At 34.9% G+C, this 19086-nt stretch overlaps 2 protein-coding genes across 2 annotated transcripts; both read left to right on the forward strand.

Annotated features, from left to right (window-relative positions):
- Positions 1-510: 510 nt before the first annotated feature.
- On the forward strand, positions 511-2409 carry LOC136226756 (actin-depolymerizing factor 2-like). The gene is made up of 3 exons (XM_066015409.1): positions 511-668; positions 1699-1964; positions 2063-2409. Exons 1-3 carry the CDS (start codon positions 666-668, stop codon positions 2211-2213), a joined length of 420 nt encoding a protein of 139 aa, XP_065871481.1. The 5' UTR covers positions 511-665; the 3' UTR covers positions 2214-2409.
- Positions 2410-6784: 4375 nt separating this feature from the next.
- Positions 6785-12114, forward strand: LOC136225886 (pentatricopeptide repeat-containing protein At2g39620). The gene is made up of 4 exons (XM_066014028.1): positions 6785-10360; positions 11173-11223; positions 11324-11659; positions 11748-12114. Exon 1 carries the CDS (start codon positions 6800-6802, stop codon positions 9434-9436), a length of 2637 nt encoding a protein of 878 aa, XP_065870100.1. The 5' UTR covers positions 6785-6799; the 3' UTR covers positions 9437-10360; positions 11173-11223; positions 11324-11659; positions 11748-12114.
- The last annotated feature ends 6972 nt before the right edge of the window (positions 12115-19086 follow it).

Raw genomic sequence — 19086 nt, forward strand, 5'->3', positions numbered from 1 at the left:
TTAGATCCGAAGATTCAGAAGAGTTTAAATGCTGAAGATGGGATTACGGATGTTTTTCTGCAAATTTGGTATTTGAAGAAATATATATTTCATCTATTTTGTTTTTTATCTGTACCTTTGATGGTTTATTTTGCTCGTTGTAGTCGTTTTTTTACCTTTATGGATTTTGTAATAGGCATAGCATGTACTTATGTAAGGTTTTATTCATTACTTTTCTTGTTGTACTTGATGTTTTCGTATCTATAAAATGATGTATGCATTTTTATCAAAAAAAAAAAAAAAAAAAAAAGATTTTATAAAAAAAAAATAAAAGAAATTTGTCGAGTTAAAGTCTAGCAGCTCATGAACGACGCCGGTTTATTCCTTTCCGGAGGCTGCCTTAATGAATGACACACATGCCAATCTCACGGCTCAAAACATAGGGATTCAACAGCTAAAGAAAAAAAAAAAAAACGCGGCAGCATTTTACTGTTAGTGGTCATTTATTATTGACGGTGACCGTGACGTTAGCAAGGCAGCGCCACCACACATACCAAACGAGAAAACAAGGAAAGGGAGGCTCCGCATTTCGAAGTAGTCTATCTTTTATCATCCCCAATCTCTCTCCTAGCCCTAGATTTTCTCTCTCTTTCTCCTCTGTTTTTACTTTCTCAGCAAATATCAAAATGGTGAGCAACTTCTTTTCCTTTCTTCTCTAAACACTATTACCTTCTTATTTCCAAGTCCTCTTGATAATTTTTGTTGATTGCTATTCTGTGGTTTCATTTTTAGTGTCTAACCCTCGCTGTTTGATAGTAGATGATTTTGAGAAATTTTTCGGTAGATTATATATTTTGATTAATCTTATAGCTTGTATGTCTGTTCGTGTGTGTTTGTATGGTGATTATCTTGTGAAATTTCTCCGATTATTGTAGTGTGTGGGTTGGTGGTTACTTTTGGGTAATAGTTATTTTTAGGTTTTTTTTTTATGCTGTTTAACTAGAGTTGTTTGATTCCATATCAAGCATAGAGAAATCCTTAGCTCGGTGTGCCCAATGTGTTGCCAATTTCGAAAAATGAATTATATGCTTGATTTTTTTGCACTTGGGTGCCATTGATAAATTAGCTCTGGAAGATGTAGATGCAATCAGTGACTCTGGTTGGCAATCAGTTGAATAAGAAAAATATGTACTCTACTGTCTGACTTTTGTATGTAGAGCTTGTGGATCATGCTGTTCTGGTAACTACAAGCTCATCAAATATAAGCTTTCCTTTTGAAAGCGAAACCTGGGGCGAATACCAGTATGGTTGCAGCAGAAATTGGAGTTGTGTTTTTCAATAGTGAAATAAAATCTTTTTGTAAAATGATTAACTGTGTCCTTCTCAGTTAGTTTGAATTAATGAGTTTACTTATTATGACTTGTACTTAGATGTGGGAAAAGATATCAATTTCATGTTTTGTTTGGAACATGTCCCTTCCGAGCCATTATCGACAATCATGGGATCGCAAGGGAGCTACTTTTAAATGGTCATTGTTAGAATTTGCAAACTTCTACCCGTTATGTGGTACAGCTGTTTTGGTTGCTTCCAGGGTGATTGTTCCATAAAAAAGGGCGGCCCGGTCGCACTACGCGTCCCCGCTGAGCGAGGGTCCGGGGAGGGGTCCCACCACAAGGGTGATTGTTCCATCCTTACTATTATTTATTTCTATCCGTGTAGGCAAATGCAACATCTGGGATGGCTGTGCATGACGATTGCAAACTGAAGTTTTTAGAACTGAAAGCAAAAAGGACCTACCGATTTATCGTTTACAAGATTGAAGAAAAACAAAAGCAGGTGCTTGTGGAGAAGCTAGGTGAACCAACTGATAGTTATGAGGACTTTTGTGCAAGCCTTCCTGCTGATGAATGCCGATATGCTGTTTATGATTATGATTATGTCACAGAGGAGAACTGCCAGAAGAGCAGGATTGTTTTTGTTGCATGGTACACTATCATAATTTCATAGAATACATCATTGTTCAACTTTACTTTCTACGATTTTCATAATTGATTTATCTTATTTACTGTTGATATACGTGAAGGTCTCCTGATATATCAAGAGTGAGAAGCAAGATGATTTATGCGAGTTCCAAAGACAGGTTCAAAAGAGAGTTAGATGGCATTCAGGTAGAGTTGCAAGCTACTGATCCTACAGAGATGGGGCTTGATGTTATTAGGAGCCGATCAAATTGAACCTACCGTATGATGGATAGCCATATTACTGGTTCGTTGAAGTGTAATGTTTATATTATTTGAAACTAGAATTCACTTCATTAAGTTAAGTTGTTGTCTCTATAAGTTTATGGATACATAGGGTGGTTATTCCCCTTCCAGTGTGATGATAATTACCTACAATTTATAAGATGGTTTGCAGGGTACATATAGTTCATTTTGGTGTTTGGTCTCTGTTTTAATTAGGCAATGCTTTTCCTTGTGACAATTTATTTTAGGATTATTCTGAAAGGGGCTTGTCATTATGAATGCAAGCAAATTGAAATTCGTGGTAGGATTTCAATGGTGTAAATGAAAGGGATTTGGATTGAAATTTGCTAGGATTACAAAAGATGACATCTTCTCATGGGCATTGTGAGATTTGCCTTGTGTTAAGATTTTGAAAAGGGTTTCAGGAATTGCAGTCTCTTGTCCTATATGTTCTGCGTTCTCATTTTGTTTTCTTCAATTTTTTTTTGTTTTTTGCTGCACAGTTGAGGTAGAAGGAAAATATATTAAAAACATTATACCTGTAAAAACAAAATAACAAAATCAATTTTTTTAACTTTCAGTCACAAACAACAATTTAATTTTGTTGTTAGGCTCTAATGAAGTTTAGAGTATAAAAATGAAAAATAGAGAAAATTTGGAGTAATATTTTAAATATTTATTAAAAAAGTTATTTTCTGTAAATTCTTTAATTTATTTTGGTCAAACGCACAATTAAGCCCTCGAACCAATACAGTTTTAAGATTGAGCCCTTGATTAAGGGTTTTGAACTTTAATTTTTATACACATTGAGCTCTTAAAAATTAATTTAATTTTTAAAAATCTTGAAAATTAATTTAATTTTTAAAATTTTAATAGTTCAGACGTTTGTTTACTTTAACATCTTATTATTTTCTTAGAAAGTTGTATCTAATAATTAAAGAAAGTATAATGAAAAATAAATGATCAACGAAGACAATTGTGTTTCTGGTTTTAAAAAAATAGCATTTAAATTAATTAAATTTAAAATTTCTATTCAGTTTATATTTTTTTATCATTATTATGGATAAAAAGTTATATTTAAACTCATGAACTTTTTAGATTGTTTATTAAGAAAAAAATAGAAAAATTAATTATTTATAATTTCTTAAAAATGATAAAATGTCAAGAATTAAGCCATTAAGTTATCCAACACATTGAACTTCTCATTCAACATTGATAACGAAAATGTGTGAAAATTTAAAAAAGCTAATTTTAAAAAATAAATAATCAGAGATTCAAGTAAGCCTTTCGAACTATATCAAGTAAGCCTTTGAACATTTATAGTTCGAAAAGGTTGAGCTTTGATCATTTGGAATCTTACGAAAGTACTTGATTTTGTCCTTCTTTGATTAAAGACTTTCAAGCTTTTGCAGAATCACTTTCTATGAGTGGAGTCATGGTGGCATAAAATCCAATTGAGGTCTACCCCGAAGAATTCAACCAACCGGCTGTAAACTTTTTGAAATAAGTATTTTTCTAAATTCGGCTCTTGAACTTTAATTTTCATATATAACGAGCTTTTGACAAACAGTTTCTTTGTTTAAACCGTTAGTGGATGACTCAGTGTATTTAAAAATTGAAGATGAGTGGTTTAATTAAAATGTTTAATTATATATTTTAACATTTGTTAACTTTTTTTATTATTATTAAAAGGCAGGGGAGGAACAAGGAACCAAGACCAACCAACTAGGTTGGCACATTAAGAAAGCAACGAAACAGAACCCGAAATATATAAATCAAGAAATAAAGAATACAAAAAAAAAAGGGCCAAAGTAACAAAGACAAATTAACAAAACCTATACAAATAAAAACCATTTGCATTTTCTCAAATAAATGATGAACAAAAGCGAGGATACGAGCTCCACCAAATCTCCTCCGAGCAGGTCTGGCCAAAATTGGCAAGAGCATCCGCCACCTGGTTCCCTTTATGGAAAATGTAAGAATGACAGGAACTCTTGACAATTCTGCCATTCAAGACGAAGTTGCCTGGGAACCACCGCCAGCGGATCAGGAAGAATACGCACAACATATGCTGAGTCACACTCCAACCAAAACGAGTGCCATCCCCGATGTAAAGCCTGTCGAATTGCAAACAGAGCAGCAGCCTGTCGAATTTAATTTTTAAAATTTTAATAGTTCAGACATTTGTTAACTTTAACATCTTATTATTTTCTTACAAAATAATCAAATTTATGTCTAACAATTAAAAAAGTAAAAATACAATAACAATGAAAATAACTTTGTATAAATTTACATAGAAAATCAATTTTAAAAATTTATATAAAATTATGTTAAATAATAATTTGAATTATGTCAAATAAAATTATGTAAAATCATTAGGATTATGGTTTGTAAATTAGAAGTAAATCTTATTCTATCTGTTTCATAATAAATGTCTTTTAAGGTTAAGGTACAATAATTAAAAAAATGTAAATAGTTTTAACTAAAAGACTTTATTACCATTTGGTAACTGATTACCTGAAACTTGGTCACAAGCTTCGATTTTGATGGTAACGTCGTATTTGAGTTTATAAAGCAATAAGCAAGTCAGACGGAGTCAGAGTCCGGCAAACTCACTCCGACGTCTATATCAGTTTATGATTAAGGATTGAATAGAGGGGAAAGGACTAGTTAGAGATAGTAATTAACGTACCGAACCTTGTACCTATACCCGTGTATTTATAGTGCAAGATTAGGTTTAAGGTTGCCACTTCCTTAGGAATCCTTACAAATTTAGGATTCCGTTTCCCTCAAGGATTTCGGCTCATGGGAGGAATCCTTTATCTTGTTGGATTCTAGAAGATCCTTTGTTGTGTTGAGGCTTAGAGCTTTTGGTGATTGGTGCCGCTTGCTTGGGCTTGGGCCGCATCAATTGATTCTACCTTGTTGGGGCCGTTTTGGGCCTTTGTTAAGTGTGGGCCTGGACTGTAACGAGGGTAGTGATGAAGTCACGCGTGCGATATTGTTTAGCCCGATATCACCTTTGTATTAATTGCATCCACTAATGAAATTTTATCTATTCTCAAAGTGAAAGCAATTTAAATAGGGGTATATTTGATAAAAATTAATTAATGTGCATGAATAGAATCAAGATATCATATATTATAGAACAAAAAACTTCTCTAGAAAGACCTCTTTTGAGAATTATTTTTGGTAGTATAATTTTATTTTAATTTGATAACCTATTATTATTTTCATGTAAAAAGCTTGTTATTATTATGAGATAAGGTGCAAAAATACCCCTAACGTTTACAGTCAAGAGCAATTTTACACCTAACATCTAAAATGGTGCAATTTTATCCCTAATGTAGGCAGTCAAGATCAATTTTACCCCTAACGTTGTCAAATTGGATCAATTCATACCACTCCCAAGAATTATTAGATTAGTCAATTCCTCGAGAAAGTTCCTACGACTTTCTCTAGTAACATCTTCTTCAAAAGCTTCGATCTTCAAACTCCAAATCAATAAATACATTATACAACACTTTTAATTTGCCACCAAAATTCCCAAAATACTATTTGCTTCGTGGTTCAGACACCGGCCGGCTTAATATAACAATTATGTATAGTTTCTTCTGCACATCGTACGTCTTCTTCAGGAACTTCACAACTGTTTCATCAGTCTGATAACATAAATTTCTGAAATTGATTCAACGCGTAGGGTAAAATTGCACTTAGCTGCCTACGCTAGAGGTAAAATTGCACCATTTTAGACGTTAGGGATAAAATTGCTCCTGACTGTAAACGTTAGGTATTTTTGCACCTTATCCCTATTATTATGGATAAATGAAATGAGATATAGATAAACAATACAATACTCCGTTATTCTATATTTATTTTAAAAATATGACAGTAAAAATTTATCCCTCAAATCTTATATTCAAAAGTGAGTGAGATAAATCCGTAATGCAAAAATATATTTTGTCCCTCAAATAAATTTATGTAACTTAAATAGGAATAATATAATAAAATATATTATTTTATCCGGTACCTTCTATGCTTATTTTGATTTCGATAAAGTAAGCTTTAGTTTGTTTTTTCTACCATTGGATGAGCTTACTTTGTCAAAGTTCATCACCATCCAATGGTAGAAAAAATAGTAAGCATAGTTTAACCCTATTTTATCCTCATCTTTATCTAATATATTCACTAGGTGAATTTAGTCATCTCACATAATGGAAATAATAATTTTCAATATCTTATCTTAACCTTTATCTTTCCCTCAATTCCATCAAAAACCAAAAGGCACGAACTTTGGGTCCAATTCTGCATACCCCAAACCCATCCAACATCACCCCAAACCCATCCGGATTCCGGCCCAGCCACCCAAGCTAAGATACATCATACACGTGAGGTCCAACCATGTGACCAACTCGGACCACCCGCGCGAGAACCCGACTGCTAGACTAATATATCGCCCCACCCAGGGGCATTATTTACCGTTATTTCAGTTATTCAGATTATAGAAACGAATTCACTAAAAATTCTTTTTATTCTGTTTGGGCTCTGAGACTGAGAAAACACTTCCCCAAAAATCAATGGGTAAAAATGCAGTCTTTCTACACAGGTTATGCCACATACTAGCACCAAACAATAAGATTTCCGTTCTACCTTCAGATGCAATTAAAAATTGCCCCAATTACCTTCACCTACTTGCCTCATGCAAGAACCCAAGCTCTCTACTTCAACTTCATGCCGTCTTGATCGTCTCAGGCCTCCAAAATGACCATTCCACCAATACCCATCTCCTAAAATCCTACATTTCGTTTCAAAAATGCGAATTTGCTCGTTTTCTGTTTGATTCAATGCCCTATCATACTGTTAGACTCTACAACTCTATGATACGAGCTTATGCAAGTTCCAAAAATCACCAGGAAGCTATAAAAATGTATCATCGCATGTTAAATGAAGGCGTCAAGCCGGACAAGTACACATTTACTTTTGTTTTGAAAGCTTGCACTGGTGCATTAGAGTTTAAAGAAGGCGTTTTGATTCATCGGGATATAGCCTTTAGAGGTTTAGAGTGCGATGTTTTTGTAGGGACTGCTCTCGTTGATATGTATTGTAAGTTGGGTTATTTAGAGTCTGCAAGAGAAGTGTTTGTTAAAATGCCTGAGAAAGATGTTATAACTTGGAATGCTATGATTTTGTGTTTATCGCAGAGTGTGGATCCTCAGGAAGCTCTGGGGTTTGTTAAATCTATGCAATCGGTTGGTTTGGACCCTGATGTGGTAACCATTGTGAATTTGGTTCCTGCTGTTTCGACATTAGGTGATATTTATACTTGTAGGGCTATTCATTGTTATGTGATTAGGAAGGGTTTTGATGCGATTGTTTCTGATGGGTTGATTGATATGTACTCCAAGTGTGGGTACGTAGATATGGCTTCTCAGATTTTCAAACAAATGAAAGATAAGAGTGAAATTTCATGGAGAACAATGATGTCAGGGTATGCACATAATGACTGCTTCTTTGAGGTTTTGGAGTTGTTTGATTGTATGAAGAGGGAGAATCATAAATTGGGTAAAACTTCAGTTGCAACTGCACTTTTGGCTGCAGCTGAGATGAGAGATTCAGTAAGAAGGGAGGAAGTTCATGGTTTTGCCAGACAAGAAGGCGTTGACTCAGATGTTTTGATTGCTACTTCTTTGATAACTATGTATGCAAAATTTGGAGATCTAGATAGGGCTAAACAGGTGTTTCAAGGCATTAAAGAAAAGGATGTGGTTGCTTGGTCAGCAATTATAGCGGTTCTATTCCAATCAGGGTACGGTGAAGACGCGCTGCAGTTATTTCAAGATATGCAGAAAGATTGTTTCAAGGCCAATGAAATAACCCTCATGAGTGTAATTCCAGCTTGTGCAGAAATATTGTGTCTGAGATTAGGTAAAAGTGTTCACTGTTATGCTGTTAAAGCCAATTACGACTCGGATGTCTTAATCGGAACAGCCTTATTATCCATGTATCTTAAATGTGGATCTTTTCCTTCTGCATTGACCATATTCTATAGAATGCCATGTAAGGATATTGTAACCTGGAATTCTTTAATTAATGGCTATGGCCAGACTGGTGACACTTATCATGCAATGGAGATGTTCTGTAAGTTACAGATATCTGAAATAAAGCCGGACTCCGGTACTATGGTGGGTTTGCTTTCATTGACATGCGAGCAAGACATAGGAACCTGCATTCATGGACAAATTATAAAGTTTGGCTTTGATTCTTACTGTCATGTAACTAATGCACTGATTGACATGTACGCCAAATGCGGAAGCCTTTCCACTGCTGAATTCTTGTTCATGAGTACTGAGTTTGCAAAAAATGACGTATCATGGAACATCCTGATTGCAGGTTATGTGCACAATGGACATGCCGAAAAAGCTATTTCTGCATTTTGTTGGATGAAATTGCAGAATTTTCAGCCCAATCTAGTTACAATTGTGAGTGTCCTACCTGCAGTAGCATCTCTATCAGCCTTAAAGGAAGGCATGGTTCTTCATGCCTATATTATTCAAATGGGATTCCGGTCTAATCTACATATTGGAAATTCTCTTATTGATATGTATGCAAAATGTGGGCAGCTTCATTACTCGGAAAATATGTTTCATGAGATGAAGAATAAAAACATTGTTTCATGGAATGTGATGCTTGCAGCATATGCAGTTCATGGACAAGGGAACCGAGCAGTTGAGCTTTTCTCAATTATGCAAACTAGTCATATTGGTGTTGACTCTCTATCTTTCATCAACGTGTTATCTGCTTGTAGACATGCAGGTTTGATAGATGAAGGGAGGGAAATATTTGATTCCATGTACAAAAGGCATCAGCTTGAACCTGGTTTGGAACACTATGCTTGCATGGTGGATTTATTAGGTCGTGCTGGATTATTCGATGAAATTTTGCATTTAATCAAGGAAATGCCATTGCAACCTGATGCTAAACTGTGGGGGGCCATACTAGGTGCATGTGAAATGCATTCCAATGTGCAACTTGCTGAATTTGCACTAGAACACCTTGTTCAACTTGAGCCTAGAAATCCAAATCATCATGTGGCTTTATCAAATATCTATGCTAACTCCGGAAAGTGGGAAGATGCAGGCAGTACAAGATCAAAGATTATCAAGACAGGGCTGAAGAAAAGTCCAGGATGGAGTTGGGTTTCAGGCAATGGATGAAGTTCCGTTTGTGTTTTGGGACTGTTATGGAACCGTTTTAGCTAAAAGCTCAAGCTGATAGTTAAAGGTCCACTTCATATTAATAGCTGACACACCCCCACACGCGAAAGCACACTTGGGCTTGAAGCGTGACAACAAATGGGGCTTCCAGGAATCGAACCCTGGACCACTTGGTCATAGTGGCTCTGATACCAAGTTATGGAACCGTTTTAAACTAAAAGCTCGAGTTGATAGTTAAAGGTCCACTTCATATTAATAGCTGACAAGGACCAATGGGAAAGGTATGGCTAATGTAGTGTTGCTATTTTTCAACAAGGGGAATTCACCTTTGAAACAGTGAAAAGCCAAATGTGCCATTACCATTTGCGCCGGGGACCAATCCAAGATTAACGGACAGGGGGTGTTCTTTGGTGATCTATGGTGCTCAATTGATTTTTTTTGGCCGCTTTTATAGAAAAAGTTGACGTTCCCTACACAGCTTCCCTGGAGTTTTCTGGCATTTTCCGGGGACCCGTGGGTGCTCAAGCTCCCCCGTGCTCCTTTCAATCCGTCCATTTTGCGCCTAGTGGCTACGGAAGATGAGAAACACCGGAAGCCACAGGGAAGGGTAGCCTAGCTACAAGTCATTGTTAGTAGATGAAACAAGGAACTAAGATGACATAAAGAAGTCTCCGAAATAAGATGTGCCACCAGATCACTTAGATTCAAGAAATCTCAAGTTTATCAATGAACTCTAAGAACCTGGAACTTTCTAAGCATATCTCATCTCCTACCATTTATGATACTGAATCTTACTTGTTTAGAAGCTTACCTCTTGTCTTAATTATGCTAGGTAAAAATGGTGAACAAGGAAAGTATGCCAAGATTGCTGTTGCTGTTCTGCATTTTTCTTCATACAGTGATTATATGCTTATGTTATGCTAGGTAATATGATTTATGTGCTTGAATAGTAAGATATCATTCTGCATTTGGCTTAATACATCATTTGACAACTGAACTTGTCCAAAAAGCTCAATTGGCCCCTGAACTTTCAAAATGTATTGATAGCCCTTTGAACATGCTTAAAATGCTCATAGCCCCTCAACTTGCTTAAAAGATAGTCAATTAATCACAGATTGCAAAAAAATAAGCTGCATGTGGAAGATGTGTTGCACGCGCCTTGGAATGTTATTACATAATTCACATAATAGGTTGAAACATATTAAAAAGGAAGTTCTTCCAAGGCACGTCCAACACATCTTCCGCATGCAGCTTACTTCTTTGCAACCGAGTGATTAATAGCAAGCTGAGGAGGTACCAGAGCATTTTAAGCAAATTGAGAGGATTATCGAGGTACTTCGAAAGTTCAGGGGGCCAATCAAGCTTTTTGGACAAGTTCGGGGGGACAAATGATGTATTAAGCCTTCTACATTTTGATGCAATTCTTATGATTCGTTTTCACGTTTAACTCTGTTAGTGAGCTAAGCTGTGATTTTGTGTATAGAAATAACTTTATACTTGCTTTTCAATCATTAATGAAAATTCCCAATTGTTAAGTGAATCTGATAATGATCATTGTTGGCATATTTTACAATCCTTTGAAGCCACTTTCCATTATACAGTCTTTAATAGGTTTAAGTGACCACATTTTATGCAGACCTCAGCATGTATGTAATTGCTATTATATGATGATTAATCTTTAATCAAAAGGGAAATAGTTCTTTAAACACTTTCTGATTTAGTGTTATGGTCCCAAGGTTGAGATCGAGTTGCAGGTCAATTCCTAGTGACATTCCAATCCAAAACAGGTATGTGTTTTTTTTCTCTGCCATTTGGACCAAATTTCTGGTCTCAAAGACGAAAGTTTTTCAACTAATTTACAACTTGAAGTTGCATTTTCTGATACAGGGTGAAGGAAAGCAGATATCTTTATAGCATATGATATGTCCATCCCAAAAAAATTCAAAGAGACCATTCAGTTTCTGAAAACGGATACATTGAGAATGTTGTTGTGGATCAACTCAAAGACAGAAGCATCTCATTTTCTGAGAGAATTTTCTGTCAGAAATGGACGGAAACTCGCCATATAATCCAGCTACTCTGTTATGCAAGTATACGTTCAATCATCTGGTTGACTGTACTGTCCTGTGTTTTTGGGGCCTGGTCAGGTCACTGCGACCCCCTTTGTGAGGAGGCACCCCTTCTCCCAAAGTTACGGGGCTATTTTGCCGAGTTCCTTAGATGGTACAAAGAGTACATCTTTTAGCACAAGTTTTTTAGTAAGTTGAATTGTTACTTTTTTTTATTAACCACAATGTTTTTTATTTGTTAGGTAAATGAGCAATTATATCTGGTATATCTTGAATATAAGTAAAACAATCAACTGACTTTGCTACATGATTTGTAGTTACTGGATCAATAATCCAAGTCAGTTGATCAATTTTTTGGTAAGAGGCCGCTCCTAAGATTCGAATCCGTGACCTCTCAGTTACACGACAACAACATTTACCATTGCGCCAAGGCTCGCCCTCTTGATCAAATGACCATCCAAAAACAAATTTACCTGAGTTAGCTAGATCAAAATAAGAATTTAGAGATGGTCCTCTTGATGGCCCAACATGAGAACCATAACCTGGCTTTTCCATGGTATATAAAAGAGTCATAAGCTGGTTATAGTGTTCTGGTGTAAACGTACTATTAGGAGTGTCTTTGATAATATTAGCTACTAAAAGCTTCTTCTTATAATTTATTACATCTAGAGATTTAAGGAGTCTTCTCGTTGGAGCTAGAAAACAAAAGATTTTAATTGTTTATGATTGATATTTTGTATGTAACCGTCAAAACTTGTGTTTTTTTGTTTAATGGGTAGCCCTTGCGAATAGGGCATTATGTTCGGCCAATCGGCATCATATCACATATGGCAAATTATTAGAAGTATTCGGTTTTTCATGTCAAATACATATTTTCATACTTGTATCATGGACTCGCACATATTATAAAAAGTCTCACTATTTTAATTATTACGTGGGATCACAATACACGTGTCCAAATGTGAATTGAAGGTCCTCCGAGTGACATTGAAGACCCGATGTTTAATATAAGAACTCCACACACATAGATAAGGAATGCGGTTCCTTTTGCCCCTTCCGGGTTTTGTTAAAAAGGATCTTATCTTCCCCGCGGACTTCACTCGTCGAGCGTAGCGAGTGACTGACGTATTAGAGTACAAATAGGAATGAACATTTGATAGTGAATCACCAAATAATTGAGTGGAATTGTATACGTAAAAGAAAGGCCTAATGCTCCCTAGCCATTTTAACTTGTTTAAATTGGTCATTTTACCTCCAACTCATTGAATGTCCTATTTACTCCATTAACTCCATAAAAGTGATATTTTTCACCACCTCAACTTGTCTATTTACCCCTCCAACTCATAGAATGTCTTATTTACCCCATTAACTCCATAAAAGTGGTATTTCTCACCCCTTACAATCCGTTATCGAAGCCTAAATTGATACCGTTTTTTAAACGTTAAACCTATATTGGTGCTATTTTGTACGTAGAACCTAAATTGATACTTCCCCAAAAACAATAGACTTATTTTGGTACTTTATCTCTACATATAATGTCTTTAACTTGTTTATATTAATGTTTTTTTTATTTGTATCTTTTATTCATTCTTTCTATTTTTAACTTTTTTGGCTAGTTACATTTTGATTATCTAATTATTGTAACACAATATTATTGTAATAAACACATGAAGGATCAATATAATTATCAAATTAAAACAAAATAAAAAGTTGATATTAAAAAAATATATTTTCAAACTCATTTGAGTAAGTTCTATTAATTTTGCACTATAAAGGTGTAAGAAATACCACTTTTACGGAGTTAATGGGGGTAAATATGATCATAAGGGGGTGAGAAATACCACTTTTATGGAGTTAAGGGGGGCAAATAGAACATTCGATGAGTTGGAGAGGGGTAAAATGACCAATTTGGACAAGTTAATAGGTGAAGTTAAGGAGGCTAGAGGAGTATTAGGCCTAAAAGAAATAATATAGCACTTGACGTGAGTTTGGTTCACTTAGTTTTGTTTTTATTCAATTAAGTCCTTCGTAATTATTCAACAAGTGGTCTCAGAGCAGACGGTGAGAGTCAAGTACAAGCATCGAGTATTAGGAGTTCGTGATCCGGATAGTGGTGGTGCGAGGTATTTCTAGCGCGGTGTCCAAGACTGTAAAAATTATTGTTCGGGAACCAAACATACTTGGTTTGTTAAAGGAGATAACCAAGTTATCATGGTTGACATGTCTACCTTAGTAAACACTATGGAAAAACTCAATAATAATAATTAGAGTATTTGGAGTAAATGTATGCAATTTTATCTGCTCGGTCAAGATTTATAGGAGATTGTTGGAGGGAATGACACAAGACCTCCGACAGAACAAAAAGACCTTAAAAAATGGAAGGTCAAATGTGGTAAAACTATGTAGGCTTTATCAATTTCGGCGGAGGATGCTTTGCATTAGTAGATCAAGGATGTTAACATCCCTAAAAAGCATGAGACATTCTTACCGAATTATTTGCAAGAACAAATGATGCCAAGCTTCAACAACTTGAGGATGAGTTATTATCGATCTCGTAAAATGACACGACAGTGAGTCAATATTTTAATAAAGTTAAAACTTGTTGCAAAGAAATTTCAAAGTCGAATCCTGAAAATAAATTTAACGAAACGAGAATAAGAAGAATTATTGTGTCCCGAATTTAACACGCTTGTTGCAACAACCCAAATTTAAATAAATTAGCAAAAATCTTAGCTAATTAAGAGGTTATAGATAAATAAATATCTAAAGTCTCATTCAATAATGAAGATAAAGCTCTGTTTAGTAATAAAGAAAGCAAAGAACCAAAAATCACGAGATTGAGATATGGTGGAAGATTCAAACAAGAAGGACGGAAGAAATGGTTGTAAGAAGGAAGTTGTAAACAAGGGGAGTTCACTACAACCATGGTGAAATGGACGAGAATGCGTATGGATGCAAGAACAATCAATGTTATGTATGTATCAAAAGAGGCAAGCATGCCCGAGATTGTTGGTATGAGAAAGAAGAAGGAAATATTGTTACATCCATACACTCTCAAGAATAAAGCGAAGAAGAATGTGATTTTCTGGCTTCATGTGCTATTCAAGAGTCACTGACATATGATTTTGTTCCATCCTCCAAAAACAGATGAAAAGCAAAAGCAAGAAGTTGATGTTAGGCAGCAAGAGGAGGAGGAATCAATAAGACAACTGGGTTGTCTTCAGCTCCTAAACTCTATACAGATCATTGAAGATCTGGGTGGGGAAGAGAAACCATTCAAGGGGTCTACTAAGAAATAAATGGCCAAAGGAGTTTCCCAAAAAGAGTTTCTAGTTTCGTGTGAAATGCTACCACAATAAGCAATAACTAAGATAATGCCACTAAGAAGAAAAGTGGGACATGTGCAACTAGTGTTGTGTGAGAAGATTCCACCATAGGGGAAGGTGGACTTTATACCCAAATCATTATGTAAGAGGCTGCCATGCAAAGGAGAGATGCAGCCTAAACCATTAGTAACAAGTAAAATGTTTTCATAAAAAAAGGTAGAGCCCAAGGAGAGGATGAAGCCTACGCCAATGGAGATTTCCAAGGTACAACATCTATATGAGAAAGTGGAGCACGTGATGAACTGTTGGACAAACGATTACGTCTGTCTTAAAAATATATTAACAGTAAATAGAAAATCCAAAGAGTGGAGTTAGACAAATCTGAGGACCGTATTAACAGTTTCCTTAAGACAGATGTCGTCGCTATTGACGATCGTCTCCCAGGATACAACAGATTATGCAAGCGAACTCAAACCGTGTGTAGCCTAGTTATCACCGGAGTAGGAAAACAAGACATTGTGAACCGACAGAGAGTTTTTTCAGCAGATTTTTCAAAAACTTTCAACTAACTGTGAATTTGACAATCCATTCTATATAAATAGAACTCGAAAGGATATGTCTTTTCACGAACTAACACGACTGTACACGGACAGACATGACTGTTTACATACGAACACGACTGTTCACGACAGACATGACTGTTCATGAGAGGAGGTGTTTGTTGGTATTTAAATTAATAAATAATTTTATTCAAAATTTTCCAACATGAACATAACTAAATATGGAGCTGTTACATCGAGAAAATATAAGCAATGAGCTTACAAGCAACAAAAATTCATCAATAAGGAAAATATTAAGGAGATGATGCTGCTAGAACCTTTAATCAAGAGCTTAAGCGAATTGGCTAAGCTATGGAAGGTTTATCTATATTAGTTAGAGGGACAAAAACATTCAATGAAGAGATATTGCAAAAATATGTCAAGGCGACGTAAGTTGAGGGTGACTAACAAGGAGCAGCGTTGCAATCGCAACGAGGTGAGAAAACACAATCTCGTCATAAGAAACAAAAAGGATAATGAGCATATCGTGTTTGATAAGGGAATGCATGTTGGACAAACAATTACGTCTGTATTAAGAATGTTAGATTCTTAAGAAAACAAACCGTCTGTCTCAAGAATGTTAGATGTGATTAACCAAAAAACAAATCGAACACAGAAAAAACATATGAACAAGAAAATTAGAAATTAAAAGGAAAGAGTTAGACAAATCTGAGATCTGTATTAGCAGTTTCCTTAAGACAGATGTCGTCGCTATTGACGATGCGAACTCAAACCATGTGTAGGCTCGTTATCACCGAAGTAGAAAAACAAGAACATTATGAACAAATATAGAGCATAAATATTCACAAAATATTTTTATCAACAACTTATGAATTTGACATTCCATTCTATATAAATAGAACTCGAAAGGATATTTTTTTTTTACGAACGAACACGACTGTACACGGACAGACACGACTGTTCATGTACGAACACGGCTGTTCATGAAAGGAGGTGTTTGTTGGTATTTAAATTAATATATAATTTTATTCAAAATTTTCCAACAATCCCCCACATGAATAAAATTAGAAACGAGACAAATACGATTTGGTGATAACTTTCTACAGAAGATATCTGCATATGATAGGTAGCTAATGTGCCTTGAACCTTCCCTTATGAAAGTAATAGACGCGATGTCTTTTCATGGTTCTCATGGTTATGTTCGTTATGGTCATGAACATCGCCTGGTTCTACGAGAGTTTAAGAGAACTAGGCTCCATCGAAGCGACCCCATTTCATTCTAACATAAGTGATTTATTTGCTTAGAAACAATGTATCATTAAAAGCATATAGATTAACCTTTTCCCGCTTGTGTCACTATTTACATCTAGGAATGGACTTGAGTTTAACCCCCACAGTGAACGCACAATGTTTATGCAATTAGGTTGTCCCTTTGAACCTAGATCTTGGGATCTCCGGTCAACTAGGTAGGGTTTTCCTTCACATAATGCATCTTCTAATGGGCCTTAGTCTCATTCCTTTCGAGGATTTTTCAATTTGATCTCGATTTAACCTCTAAGTTAGCGGATCTGCTCTGTTATCCTTTGATTCTACAAAATCAATTAGAAAGACACTCGTTGAGATCAATTGACTAATGGTGTTATCACGCAGAAGCTTTTCTACCCGAGTTCATCATTCGGAAGTTTTTCTACCTGAGTTCATCATTCAGAAGCTTTTTATACCGCATATTCACCAATTTATATGATATTTTTCTTCGATTCCATAATTGTGACATACTTATTTTTAGGAATTTGATTTCTACATTTTAGTGATTTTTGTAAATTAAACCTAGGCAACTAATGTTCATCTACCAACGTCTAACTCAGCTAGATAACATCACTACTCAGATGAATTTTTCTAGACTTTTAGTGTGCCTTACACGTTGCCACTGATACAAGTAGGCCTAAAGCCTATGAAGTAGGGGTGTGCTTCGATACAAAACCGAACTAAATCGAAAAAACCGAATACCGAAATGATCAAAATAATTCACACCGACATCGAACCGAATAATAGGTAAAACCGAATTAAAACCGAATCGAAATATGCGGTTTGGTTCGGTTTAAACCGAACAAACCGAATTAAGTTAAAAATAACAAATAACAAATAAAAATCACTATATTTTCTCATTAAATTTACCTCAACAACAACAAAAATTAAAATATTTCCAAAATATATCTATATTGAGTTATTATCTCAACAATAATAAAAAATAAACTTGTATAATTAAATATATATATATATATATATATATATATATATATATATATATATATATAAATGTAAAATATGTGTAATTCGGTGCAGTTCGGTATTTTTACATTTTCTGTCAAACCGACCCGAATACCGAAATACACTTAAAATTAAAACCGATGCCAAACCGAATTGTTAAAAAAGCCGAACCAAAAAACCGAATTCACTCGGTTCGGTTTGGTATGCGGCTTAAACCGAACCGATACACACCCCTACTATAAAGTGACCGTATTTTTAAAACCGGATTCATTATGTAGCAACACATATCAAACGATCATTAATAAAATTAATCTACCTCTTTTCCAAATTATTCCAAAGTGATGGAAGCAAGGTCCAAACTGGAAAGAACTCTCTGAATGCAATTCCAAAATAACTACAAATTCCAATACTTAAAAGTAAGGCAAAGAATATTATATATTTCCAACATCAAATGAATTATATATTCGACCTTAAAACATCACATATATCTGACTTCCATAGCATTTTAAAAACTCAAATACAAGAATTATTACGTCCAGTAATACCATCCATGGAAGCAAATGAAATTATGCAATTATAGAATATGATAGGATACTTACTTTTTTTTTTCTGTATCTTTTTTTCTTCAATCACAAAATAATTTATCTGTCTTAAGAATGTTGGACAAATAATTACGTCTGTATTAAGAATGTTAGATTCTTAAGAAAACAAACCGTCTGTTTTAAGAATGTTAGATGTGATTAACCAAAAACAAATCGAACACAGAAAAATATATGAACAAGAAAACTAGAAATTAAAAGGAAAGAGTTAGACAAATCTGAGGCCTATATTAGCAGTTTCCTTAAGACAAATGTTGTCTCTATTGACGATCGTCTCCCAGGATACAACAACAAGCGAACTCAAACCGTGTGTATGCCCGTTAGCACCGGAGTAGGAAAATAAGAACATTATGAACATATAGAGAACATAAATATTCACAGAATACTTTTATCAACAACTTATGAATTTGACATTTCATTCTATATAAATAGAATTCGAAAGGATATGTTTTTTCACGAACAAACACGACTGTACACGGATAGACACGACTGTTCACGTACGAACATGACTGTTCATGAAATGAGGTGTTTGTTGGTATTTAAATTAATATATAATTTTATTTAAAATTTTCCAACAATCCCCCATGAATAAAATTAGAAACGAGACAAATACGATTTGATGATAACTTTCCACAGAAGATATCTGCATATATAGGATATGTAACTAATGTGCTTTGAACCTTGGCTTATGGAACTAGACAACTTTCTAGGAAATGATGTTCAAAACCGAAAAAAACTCATTTCTTTCTCCTTTCTTTTTTCCTTTTTTCCTATCAATCTTCCTATTTTGTTGATCTACTTTGAGGATGACGAAGGATCTTCCTTCTT

This window comes from Euphorbia lathyris, chromosome 4 (assembly GCF_963576675.1).
Source record: "Euphorbia lathyris chromosome 4, ddEupLath1.1, whole genome shotgun sequence".
Taxonomy (NCBI): Eukaryota; Viridiplantae; Streptophyta; class Magnoliopsida; order Malpighiales; family Euphorbiaceae; genus Euphorbia; species Euphorbia lathyris.